Raw genomic sequence first — 12,609 nt, 5'->3', positions numbered from 1 at the left:
GTCTTACCGGCAGCCAGGCTTTTTTTTAACTCAACTATTTTTGTAACTTTTGTGTGTAACTAAGTGTGTGTTGAATAAACTTTTTTAATTCATTCATTCATTAAATGAATGTCTTGGTTAAGTTACTTGAAATACGTTACTTTAACCTCCCTTAAAAAAAGCCTGGCTGCCGGTAACAACACTGTATCTTTTTACATTCTTGTAATCCTACTAATCCTACTAATAATATTATAAATGTGAAAGTTTGTGAGTGAGTGAGTGAGTGAGTATGTTTGTTACTTCTTCACGCTGAAACGGCTGAACGGATTTGGATGAAATTTGGCAAAAAGTTTGTTTATAACCTGGATTAAAACATAAGATACTTTTTATCCCGATATTCTAACTATATATAACTGGCAAAAAAAAATTTCAAACATATTATTATGAGTCTACATTTTACCCGAGCGAAGCCGGGTTTTCATCTAGTACTAGTATATATCCAGCGGGCGGACTAAGTAATATGTTCTGGGGGCCTACCACGCTCTCTTAATACGATTCAGTTTAGGCTCTAAACTGAACTGCATCGCTATTTCGTACCACGACGTTACTTTTGCGATTCAGTTCAAGCACCGTTCAGCGACAGCGATACAGACATTCAGTTTAGGTGCCTAAATTGAACTGGGGCCCTACCACGCTCTCTTAATGCGATTCAGTTTAGGCTCTAAACTGAACTGCATCGCTATTTCGTACCACGACGTTACTTTTGCGATTCAGTTCAGGCACGGTTCAGCGACAGCGATACAGACATTTTCATTCACTCACTTCAAGCGGTTTTCGTACCATGACGCTTAACTTGAGTGGGAATTGAATCGCTTCAGTGTCAAATTTAGCGATTCAGTATAAGTTACTCATTCTGTCAATTCTTTTGGATCGCTTCAACTTCAACTAATGAAATAAAACGAATTCAGTGTTTTACGGTGCAAATAACAACTTTAGTATGTGCATAGCGTGTTAGTTCAACATAGAAAAATCCGCAAGCTGTTAAAACACAGTTGTCGGCAGTTTTTCAGATGTCGAAGGAATTATTATTTTTGGCATTTTTGGAATGCGATCTCATGGAGAATACAGGGCGAAAAAAAATAGGCTCCGTAATCGCAAGGAAAACAATCCGTTTGAACTCGGGGATTAAGAGTTCATTCGAAGATATCGTTTGTCGAAAGAGCTGACTCTAGACCTCTGTGAGGAGCTAAGGCCATTGCTCAAAGAACCTGTGAGGTCTACTGACTTAGATCCAGAGACGAAGGTAAATTCATAATTATTAGCTTCATTACGCCTTACGTATATGCACATTTGTAACTTTAACTAGGTTATGCTTTGGCAAAAGTACTTATTCGAAATACTTGATTATTGTAGGTATTGACTACGCTGTCGTTATATGCTGTCGGGTCGTATCAAAGACCCATAGGTGATATAGGTGCACATTCTTTGGCGCAGCAAACAGTATCATCTGTTGTTGCGCAAATAACAGCCTGTTTAAATACTCCTCAAATGAGGAGGAAGTATATTGTCTTCCCTTCTACTCTGGAAGAGAGGAATGAGACAAGAACCCTTTAAGTAAACCTATTATCTGTTAGTATGTACAGTCAACAGCAGAAGTAGTTAGGTGGACAGTTGAAGAGCCCCCGGGCGCCACATTTAGGGGGCGGCAAAATACCATAAAAATTTAATGGTTTGTGTGAAGTTAGCAAGTTCTCAGCAGTGGGACGTGTATAGGCTGGGTGGGATAGTGATGATAGAGTTTAGTCACGCGCGTAGATCGCCATTAGCTAAGCTCTTACCAAGTTACAGTCCCCACATGGCGCCTTGACATAAGTAAGCCAAATAATTAATTATAGTAATTATTAATTGATGACATAATGTTTAAATGTGCTCTCGACGCAAGAGACGATCTAGACTTGTCATCATCGCATCTTGTAATTTTTCTACCGTTGATAATGAAACAGAAATAAATTATAAAAGTTTTTAAGCATATTAAATAATATGTATTTACAGGTGATTCCGGGTATCCCCTCAGGAAGTACATGATGACTCCCATTACCAACGCTGCAGAGGACTCGCCTGAAAGTCACTACACTAACATTCATGTTCGCGCTAGAAACGTAGTTGATAGGACTTTAGGAGTTCTTAAAACTCGTTTTCGGTGCATTAGTGGCCATCGAGTGTTGAATTACAGCCCAGAAGTTGCTGGCTCAATTATAAATGCTTGTGCTATATTGCACAATATTTGCAATACAGCAAATCTGCCCATTTTAGATTTGGGACCCTTGCCTCGATACCACAATCGCCGTCTGCAGCAGGCGGCTACCGAGCCGCTGCTCGAGGACGCAGTTGTCATTGATGAGACAGAAAGAAGCAACCCACAACTGCGACTCGGTACAGCCATAAGGAATCGCCTTGTTCGCCGATTATGGGAAGGGAGATAATCCTTGTGTTGCATTTCTCACGATGATATAAATAAATACCTAAACCTTAAACGATTTTTGTTAACACTTATTATGTTTAAGACCCCGCAGACTATAAATAGTAATGAGAATCCCACCAAAAACATTTCATATACACGAGAGTGTATGAGTTATTTATTATTAGAGTCAAGCCCCTAGCCAGTACCCTTAGTGTAAGTTTTCGGTTACAAATACGTCTCGATCGCTTCCGCGTTAGAATCTCAATTTGTATGGAAACACGAACAGCGCCTCTAGCGGAACGTTTGAGATGTTGTCACTATGTATTCACTCTCACGGAATTGGCTACCTACGGGACAGGCCTCGCCTAGTGTAGGAGCCAGTGAAAAGTATTGTGTATGAAGAGCTGTTAATGTACGTTCATGAACTTGCTACCATTGTTATTGTTTTTCACTGTTGTTTTTTCTTTTGCAAGAATGTTTGTATGTTCTTTCCATGTATCAGCCCTCCTGTAAACCCTACTTTATATGCAATAAATGATTACTTACTTACTTACTTATTCATTATTAGGCAAAAACTACGTAATTGCGGAAATCTTCTTTATGAATAACCATATTATATAACAGGCGTAAGTAAAGGAGAAAATGAACACGTTTGGTTTGTTTTCATTTTTATTTCACAAATAATTAATTTACAAAAATTCAAAGTCAAAGTCAAAGTCAAAATATCTTTATTCAATTTAGGCTATAACAAGCACTTATGAATGTCAAAAAAAATCTACCACCGGTTCGGAAAAACCTCTGTTGAGAAAAATCCGGCAAGAAACTCAACGAGGTATATTTAGCCAGTCTGTAAGATGGAACTTTAAGCTTCCCTGTGTTTCTAGTAGCCTTTGGGTTATCGACGTTAGTGGGAAAATCACATATGTTCTTCCTTACATACATGATTATTTCAAAAACATAATGCGACGGCAGGGTTAGGATACCTGTTTCCTTAAAAGAAGATGCTCTCTTTGGTAAGATAAAAATTTACTCAATGTCTGCAGCAGATCCCATAAAATAAGGCCGTACGAAATAATGCTATTAAAGTAAGCAAAATACATCAACCGTGCCGTCGCCACATCGGTTAGCATCGAGTGTTATTCCTAAAAATATTGTTGATTTTACAAATTCAACAGTTTGACCATTTAACTTTATATTAGAAACTGAATTAGAGTCAATTTGTCAACGAGAATTTAGATAGATTTTTAGAGAACCTGTCAAGACAATTCAGGCTACCTTATCTTGAAATTATATGGTTATGGTAGATTTAAATTTGGCGTTGGGGCAGTTCTGGAACTGGTAACCTAAAACAAAAAAAACATGGTACTTACATAAAAAAACATTGACATAGCAGAACATGAGTGACCGACTTTCGTTCAGTCTTTTGAATGGCGTTTTTTTTTACAATGAAACGACTTACGAAGGCATAATATTTTCTACATACCAAATTTTCTTCCAAAACTTTAGCGCAGTCGTAGGTATCGAGAAACCTAATAAGTACACAATCAACACACAGACACAATTGAATTGCTTGTTTGTAATGGGAGACTATCAAATTGGTAACTAATCAAAAAAATGCTCCTCACCTTGCTTGCAGTAACTCCTTGACTGCTTTAATTTCATTCCTAATTTCTTGCAGTCCTGCGCGCAAGGTCTCATTTTTCTCCGGAGCTATTTCAATTAAGGCCCGGCGAGCCGTCTCTTGCGACATGGGGGCTCGCGGCATCGGCGCCTGGGTCTCTGGGGCGGCGAGCCTGTACGTTGTCGTGCTTGGATGCGGGCTCTTGGATTTTGTCTCGGACTTCGTAGGTACTCACGACATTGTGCTTCTTAACTCCTCAATGATTTTTCAGTGAGAAAAGAGACTCGTCGATTAGTGACAGCGTAAACATTTTATTTGTAATCAACACAACGGTTGCTAAGAACACGGAATGACATAGAGTTATGGTTTTGCAAAATAAAGAGGTTTTAGTATACAAAATTTGGTTTGCATATAGCGGCATCCCTTTCGCGACTTAGCGTTTCAGTTTCGGACCAGAGACAATATCGGTCTTTCATTCACCTGTAAACCATTGAGACTCAGCTCTGAGAAATAAACGTCGTGGTACTAATTTCGACGATTCAGTTTAGGTGCCTAAATTGAACTGCTCTGCGTTTGGATCGTTTGTGAAAAGATCATGGTACGCCTGCTGCTCTGCGTTTGGATCGTTTATGAAAAGATCATGGTAGGCTCCCTGATATTGGATGATCGCACTATCCCCCTAATATTATAAATGCGAAAGTTTGTAAGTCTGTTCGTTTGTTAACAGACTTCATAAAAGAGGAGGTTATAAATTCGGTTGAATTTTTTATGTTTGTTACCTCAGAACTCCGTCATTTCCGTCACCAAATCAGGATCTGATGATTTGATCTTAAGGAAATCGAGGGAATTCTTCAAATGTTGTAGGGACACCTATAGTAAATTGGATATATTTAGTAGTAACTCGTGCATTTGCTCTTGAAAATCATCATTTGGTGAAGTGAAACTCATGATAAAGACCACAGTTGACCATTGGAGTTACTACTCAATAACGTATTTCACGGGTCGAATTTTAATTAAATAAATATCAAATAAATATCACGGGACAATTCACACCAATTGACCCAGTTCCAAAGTAAGCTTAGCAAAGCTTGTGTTATGGCTACTAAGCAACGGATAGATATAACTATATAGATAGATACATACTTAAATACATAGTAAACACCCAAGACCCGAGAACAAACATTCGTATTTTTCATACAAATATCTGCCCCGACACGGGAATCGAACCCGGGACCTCAAGCTTCGTAGTCAGGTTCTCTAACCACTAGGCCATCTGGTCGTCTAAAATTACTTTGACACAGTTGCTAAGCAATTTATGCTCCTCGTAATGCATAGTAAAGCGGGTGGTGAAGCACCAGGACTCCTCAATAAGGAACGTCTCTGCATCGGAAAAAGCAATCTTTCGTAAATGGTGACGAGCAGATGATGATATTAAACTATTACATCTTAGATTATTTACACTAAAAAGCGTGAAAAAAAAATTATAACAAAACAAATTGAATAGATTACATAAAACCATGAAAATAATTTTCTACCAGTCTGAACTCGGTCGGTGCCTCAGCACGAGCCAGAGCCAGCAGGAATGATTGAAGCCCAATATAAAGAGCGTAGATGAGGTAGATGACTATAGGTCCACTTCTGCTGGCTCGTGCTGAGGCACCGACCGACTTCAGACTAGTAGAATATTATTTTCATGGTTTTTTGTAGTCGGTTCAATATTTTGTTATAATTTATTTTAATTGTTTGTTTGTTTGTTTGTTACTTCATCACGTCTAAACCGCTGAACTGATTTAGATGAAATTTGGTTTACAAATAGCTTGCGTCCCGGCGAAGGATATAGGATAGTCTTTATCCCGGAAGATTGCAAAGTTCCCGCGGGATAGTGAAAACCGAATTCTACGCGAACGGATTCGCGGGTAACGGCTAGTATATAATATTATAAATTATAAAAGCGAAAAGTTTTTAAGTCTGTTTGTTTGTTTGTTTGTTACTTCATTGTTTGTTCTGTTGTTTTAGCAAAAATAAATGATTTTATGATTTATGATTTATTTATGATCACGTCTAAATCATTGCACCGATTTAGATTAAATTCGATACACAGACAGTATGAGTCCCGAAGAAGGACATAGGAAAATTGCATAGTTCCCGCGGGATAGGGATAAACAAATTCTACGCGGACGAAGTCGCGGGTAACGGCTAGTGTGAAAATAAAAATGATACGTTATACCAAAACTGACATAAGTAGAAATAACCAGATTGATTTGAATATACTTAAGATCAACCTGATAATAAAAGTTGGTACGGTTTAAATAAGGTAGCATTTGAAGTTCATTAGCCATGTCGTAATATGTAACTCGTCGCACGTCGGTGCCCGGACCTGTTTCAAATGTCGACGGCTCTCCGCAAATGTACTCGACGTCCTAAACTGGACCACTCTTACGCTATTACTGTTAAGAAAGATTTATCGAGACTCGCAAGGTGATGGAGTTTTATTAATTTACGCCGGATGATTTCCATGGTCACGGAGTTGTTTTGTGATGGTTACCAGAGTTTATAGCTCAACTTTAATCGTTAATTTAATTACAAACGTTGTCCATAATAATACAGGCAGCGTAGCAGTTTTTTTTAGATTAAACTGAATCAATTTCCTGCTTAGGTACTTAAATTTACATATTCTATCCTTGGTTATCTTTTCAGGGGTGGCCGAGCGTGCAAAATGCGTAGAACTCCTGAAAAAACTAGTTATTTGGCGAGTGTGTGAAGAATCGGTGTGACCGCGATGTGTCGGCGCTCGGGCGGTTGCACAAGTAGCGCTTTGTTTACGTGGCATTGTCCAGCCGTCCCGTCGGCCAGGCTCGTACGTGCGTACTTGAATATATTTAAATTTGGAGATGCGACCGGGATGAGGCAAGCGCCACGAACCACTATAAATGCTGTTAGTGCCGACTGAGGGGTACAGTTCTCAGGTCTTAGCTACCCCGAGCACATCTCAGCAAACAATCGAAATGGCTTTCAAGGTACGGAACCTCTATGGATTACGTAACTGTGAAATGTGAAGTGTAATAATAAGTGATAGTGAAAAAGTGCAACAAGTGAAGTGGATTGTGACCATACAAATAATCAAAATAGTTTATTTTTTCTATCGAACTTGACATCTACGAGTTTGAGTTTCACAGATTATCAAACCGAAATAGTATTTTTCTGATAGTGCCTTCATTCATTTCAATCTGGACGATCATGCCCTTTCTCAATAACTACAATAGTAGTAGTTTTAATTGATTGTTGTTTGTCGTTACAGTTGGTGGTCTTCACTTCTCTCCTCGCCCTCGCTCACGGCAGCGTGGTGCCAGCCGCTTACGCGGCGGGACCGGTGGTGGCGGCGGCGCCGGTGGCAGCCCGCCTGGAGGAGTTCGACCCGCTGCCGCAGTACCGCTTCGGGTACGACGTGGCAGACTCGCTGACCGGCGACTACAAGAGCCAGACGGAGCAGCGCGACGGCGACGTGGTGCAGGGCCAGTACTCGCTCGTGGACCCCGACGGCACGCGCCGCATCGTGGACTACGCTGCCGACCCCGTCAACGGGTTCAACGCCGTCGTGCGCAAGGAGCCGCTGGTGGCCGCCGCGCCCGCCGTCGTCGCCGAGCCGCTCGCATCGCCGCTGCCCCTGTAGTCGCGCAGCCCGCGTTTGCCCGCTACGCCGTCGCTCCTGCTAGAATCGCCGCTGCTCCCGTAGTAGCGCGCTACGCTGCCGCCGCTCCCGTCGCCCCCGCTCCGGTGTTCGCCCGCTACGCTGCTGCGCCTGTCGCTGCTGCCGCTCCCGTGGTGGCCGCTCGTTATGCCGCGGCTCCCGTTCGCTGCTTACAGGGCAGCGTACACTGCTGCTTACCCTGCTCCCGTGGCGGCTCAGTACTCCTATGGCGCTCCCGTGGCCGCGGCGTACTCTGCGCCCGTCGCGGCCGCCTACTCCGCCGCGGCGTACGGCGCGCCGCTAGCAGCATATGCTGCGCCTGCGCCCGCCCCGGTGCTTGCGCGCGCGGCTCCCGCGAAACTCATTGCTCCCAACGCCCCCGGATACTACTACCCTTGAATTAAGATCACCGACTTGATGGCTCATTTATAAAGACTTGATTTGTACATAAGTTATTGAAATACATTTTGTCTACTTTACTTTTAATTTGGTAGTATATTTTGTACATTACCCTAATTCCCTACATATTTTGTCACGTTTCATGAATATGTATTATAGGCGGCAGCTATGCCTGACAGTGTATGATATCTTCTTACGACTGAAGTGATTTCCTACGAGTATTTACTTAATAATTTTAAGTAAAATCTGCATCAAAAGTAGCTGCACCCATTGTATCCAGAGCTTGGGGCAACGAAGAAGTAGGTGCTCAGAAAGCTAAAATGCAGCTTTAATAAATTTCATTTTTTATGCTTCTATTGTGGAGGCCCTCTTGTTTTACAAGACCCGGAACAGTAGTTCCGGATGCTCTCACCTAACTCCACCCTTGCAGCTACACGCAACGCCATTCAAGATTGATAGAGTAAATAAATATGTTGATGTGACAGAATAAAAAAGGATTTAAAAACTTTTCATATCATTTTCATTTCATTTTCAAGTACGTCACTTTTGACTTCGATTGTAACACACAACAGCGTTACTACGCCACAGTTATATTTATTGTACTATTCAATGGAAAAAAATCAATTGTGTAAACAAAGCAATTTTTCACGATTACTCCGTAGTTACTTGCATTTGAACGCCAATCCCGATCATATTCACATCTCAATGACCTCACCACTGTTTTTAACAACCATTTTATCATTAAATAATCGTGTAAATATGTTTATTTTAAAGAATTAATTGGAAGACGAAAATCCGTTATATTTGTCAAATTGACATGATAATTTTTTCTTCACCGAAGTTGGTCTAATGGTCGGTCTAGTCTCTGGAAATTTAGTGCTGTACCAACAAACTTAATTATTTGACTGAACCAACCTTACCTACCGATAATTATGGCTGGCTCTGCAAATTAATTTATTCGTAGATATTAATTATTTGTGTTAAGTTACACTATTTAATGAAGGTTTATAAAGGTTTCTAATCCTATCCTACTATCCTACTTCCTACTATCCTACTTCCTAATATATCCTACTAATCCTACTAATATTATAAATGTCAAAGTTTGTGAATGAGTGAGTGAATATGTTTGTTACTTCTTCACGCTGAAACGGCTGGACGGATTTGGATGAAATTTGGCGAAAAGTAAGATAACCTGGATTACAACATAGGATACTTTTATACCGATATTCCCATGGGATAGGGATAAAATCTTGAAATAACAACCGCTCAGCTTAGAGTCATGAAAAATTGGTATGTAGATAGTTTGACATCTGGAATAAAACATAGCCTACTTTTTTATTTCGATATTCCCACGAGATAGATAACTTTCGAACTAATAACCGCTGGGCTTAGAGTCATGAAATTTGACCATGATTGTTTTTTAATGTAATGTCAATGAAAACACGATTTAATTTTCGGGAATTCCCACGGCAATTTTTAAAAATCCCGGTATTTCAGCTGCTGACCTAATGATTTACGTGTGCGAAGCCGCGGGTAAACACTAGTTGGACGATAAAATAGTATTTTAGTAGAAATTATGTACAAAGTCAAAGTCAAAATATCTTTATTCAATTTAGGCTATAACAAGCACTTATGAATGTCAAAAAAAATCTACCACCGGTTCGGAAAACCTCTGCTGAGAAGAATCCGGCAAGAAACTCAACGAGGTATATATATTTTTTTTTAACAGATTTACAATATTATTAAATGATATGTATACATCACAAGTATTTAACACAACTTTATTTTTAACACAGTAGGTTCGCTATTTGAAGGGATCGCTAATGCGGATCGGAATTATTTCCAAATATCCCTGTCCATGATATAATCATTAACTTTATAATACGCCTTTGATATTAATGTCTTCTTGACAATAGATCTGAATTTTATATCCGTTTCATTTATAATATTTTTTGGAATTTTATAAAAAAAACGTATGCAATTTCCCAGAAAAGACTTTTTGTTTTAGCCAGTCTGTAAGATGGAACTTAAGCTTCCCTGTGTTTCTAGTAGCCTTTGGCTTATCGACGTTAGTGGAAAATCACACATATTTCTTCCTAACATACATGATTATTTCAAAACACATAAAGCGACGGCAGGGTTAGGATATCTGTTTCCTTAAAAAAAGTCTTAAAGATTCACGCGTCTTCAAATTATAAATTGCTCTAATTGCTCTCTTTTGTAAGATAAAAATTGACTCAATGTCTGCAGCAGATCCCATAAAATAAGGCCGTACGAAATAATGCTATTAAAGTAAGCAAAATACACCAACCGTGCCGTCGCCACATCGGTTAGCTGCCGTATTTTCCAAACTGCAAAGCAGCAGAGCTCAATCTACCCGCGATTGCTGTGACGTGAGGTCCCCACTGAGTTAGAATCGAGCGTTATTCCTAAAAAATTCTATTACTAGTATCATATTTACTGTGGGTCCATGTTGGACCAAAAACATCATTTTGAATCACTTCCCTGTGTCTACTCTCATTCCCTGTCTTATGTAAATTTAAAAATGCCTCTTCTAAATTATATCGAAAATACAAACTGAGACATGGATGCACAGAAAAACCAGAAAAAGAGACCAGGGCTGGGAATCGAACCTAGGTCCTCAGCAATCCGTACTGCGTACTATAACCCCTACACCACCGTTGGACAGGAGGCAAGATACAAATTTCTTCTATGCACACATATCTCAGTTGGCTTTCTACTACGCTACTTACAGCAAAAAAATCTAAATTAATCCATATTTTAACTGACCCTGCCTAGTTTGTGAGTCAGGATTCAACTTATTTAATTGTACTATGTTTAACCTAAGTTGCCTTTTTCTCTGTAATTGTTCATTCCTCTCTTGTGCAATTTTGTCTTATTGAATAAAGATTTTATTATTATTATTATTATTAATTATTTACTGCTGATTGAAGTATCTTAAAGAGCTTTCACATCACTAGAGCCAACGTCAGTCAGTCAGTTAGCCAGTCGTCAGTCAAGTGTCAATGTCAGTCACCACATTTGTTTACACAATTGATTTTTTCCATTGAATAGTACCGTACAATAACAAGCTCTACCTCTGGTATTAAATATTTAATTACTAAATAATTACTATATGTACTAACAGTACAGGCAGACATTACAGTATACCAAAAAATATTCATAATATACTCAGCGGCACAAAATTTGGCCCACTCTTTATTCAAAATTACCTATTACTGCATACATGTGAGGGCCAATATTTTTGCTGCTTGGTATATTATATACGGCGATGCAAGTGACTGGCTAAAGTCAAAGCAGTTCAATAGTGTGTGTGAAGTTCACGATCCATTCTAGGCGGCGGGCGACGTCGAAATAACAGCCCAAGCCCCCTCTGCCCAGCTGTGGGACGACGTATACAGACCGGAGATGATGACGAGACGAAATTCAGCATCCTGAACATTAATTTCAATTCATGCTTCAGTTGAAACTAATTAACCATCCATGCCATCCAGTTTATAAAAATCATTTTTAGATCAGGTAATCCATTTGCGAAATGTTAAGCTTTAATGTGCTTGTCAAATAATTTCTCAGAAAATGCAGGAATATCTGTAATACTTGGAAGTGAACTTTCGTCCTCTGACTGATTAAAACATTACAAATATCGTTAATCGATCTATCCGATGACATAAACTTCAAACATTCACCCCCATTTTTAACCCCCGACGAAAAAGAGGGGTGTTATAAGTTTGACCGCTATGTGTGTGTGTCTGTGTGTCTGTCTGTGGCACCGTAGCTCACCGATTTGAATGCGGTTTTTTTTATTTGAAAGCTGGTTTTCTAGCGATGGATCTTAGACATGATTTATCAAAATCGGTTCAGCCGTTTCAAGATCATCAGCTCTTTTGTTCGCTGCGGTAGGAATCTTAGACGCATAATGGATATTTACTTTACTTTCAAACATATTTGGGACCTAAAATTTTAAACACCCATGTATGCTATATACATCGATGAAGTCGCGGAGAACAGCTCAGTAGCGCATAATAATTTTTACTTTTAATTGTCTTTTCAAGCAGCGTTTTTTTTCGGCGGTTTATTTTTATTTTTGCTGGTTGATACATAAACTAATTTTATATTCACAACTCATCATTTTTCTTTTTAGAGCAATTCTTGTATATTTATTTATTTACCATGAACTTAATGGTGAAAGAAACTATCGTGAAGAAGCCTGCACACTCTTTTGAAGAAATTCAATGGTCTACGTGAAGTGCTCCATCCGCACTGGACCCACGAGGGAACCACGGCCCAAGTACTCACATTCTGAGAGGCCCTGCAGTGGGACCTACATAGGGCAAGACGATATCTATTGTCTCCTTGGCTTTACTCAACGTGGTCGGCGTGATTCAAATTACCAATGTTATTAGAGGTCTCTGGCAGTAAGAATATCAGACCTAAGCCGCG

At 39.6% G+C, this 12,609-nt stretch overlaps 2 protein-coding genes across 2 annotated transcripts; both read left to right on the top strand.

Moving 5' to 3' along the window:
- Nucleotides 1-6,968: 6,968 nt before the first annotated feature.
- Nucleotides 6,969-7,706, top strand: LOC141438880 (cuticle protein-like; the record flags this gene model as incomplete). The annotated part of the gene is given in 2 exon segments (XM_074102927.1): nucleotides 6,969-7,078; nucleotides 7,360-7,706. Coding segments are annotated over 2 exon segments (434 nt in total), but the record flags the coding sequence as incomplete, so codon positions are not given.
- An 89-nt stretch (nucleotides 7,707-7,795) lies between these two features.
- On the top strand, nucleotides 7,796-8,235 carry LOC141438881 (uncharacterized). The gene has a single exon (XM_074102928.1). It carries the CDS (start codon nucleotides 7,897-7,899, stop codon nucleotides 8,146-8,148), a length of 252 nt encoding a protein of 83 aa, XP_073959029.1. The 5' UTR covers nucleotides 7,796-7,896; the 3' UTR covers nucleotides 8,149-8,235.
- The last annotated feature ends 4,374 nt before the right edge of the window (nucleotides 8,236-12,609 follow it).

This window comes from Choristoneura fumiferana, chromosome 20 (genome assembly GCF_025370935.1).
Source record: "Choristoneura fumiferana chromosome 20, NRCan_CFum_1, whole genome shotgun sequence".
NCBI lineage: Eukaryota > Metazoa > Arthropoda > Insecta > Lepidoptera > Tortricidae > Choristoneura > Choristoneura fumiferana.
This window is presented reverse-complemented; position numbering and strand designations above follow the sequence as displayed.

Excerpts from the sequence above, each read along its gene's own strand:
- LOC141438881 (XM_074102928.1), top strand. The coding sequence starts at position 7,897 with ATGCCGCGGCTCCCGTTCGCTGCTTACAGGGCAGCGTACACTGCTGCT.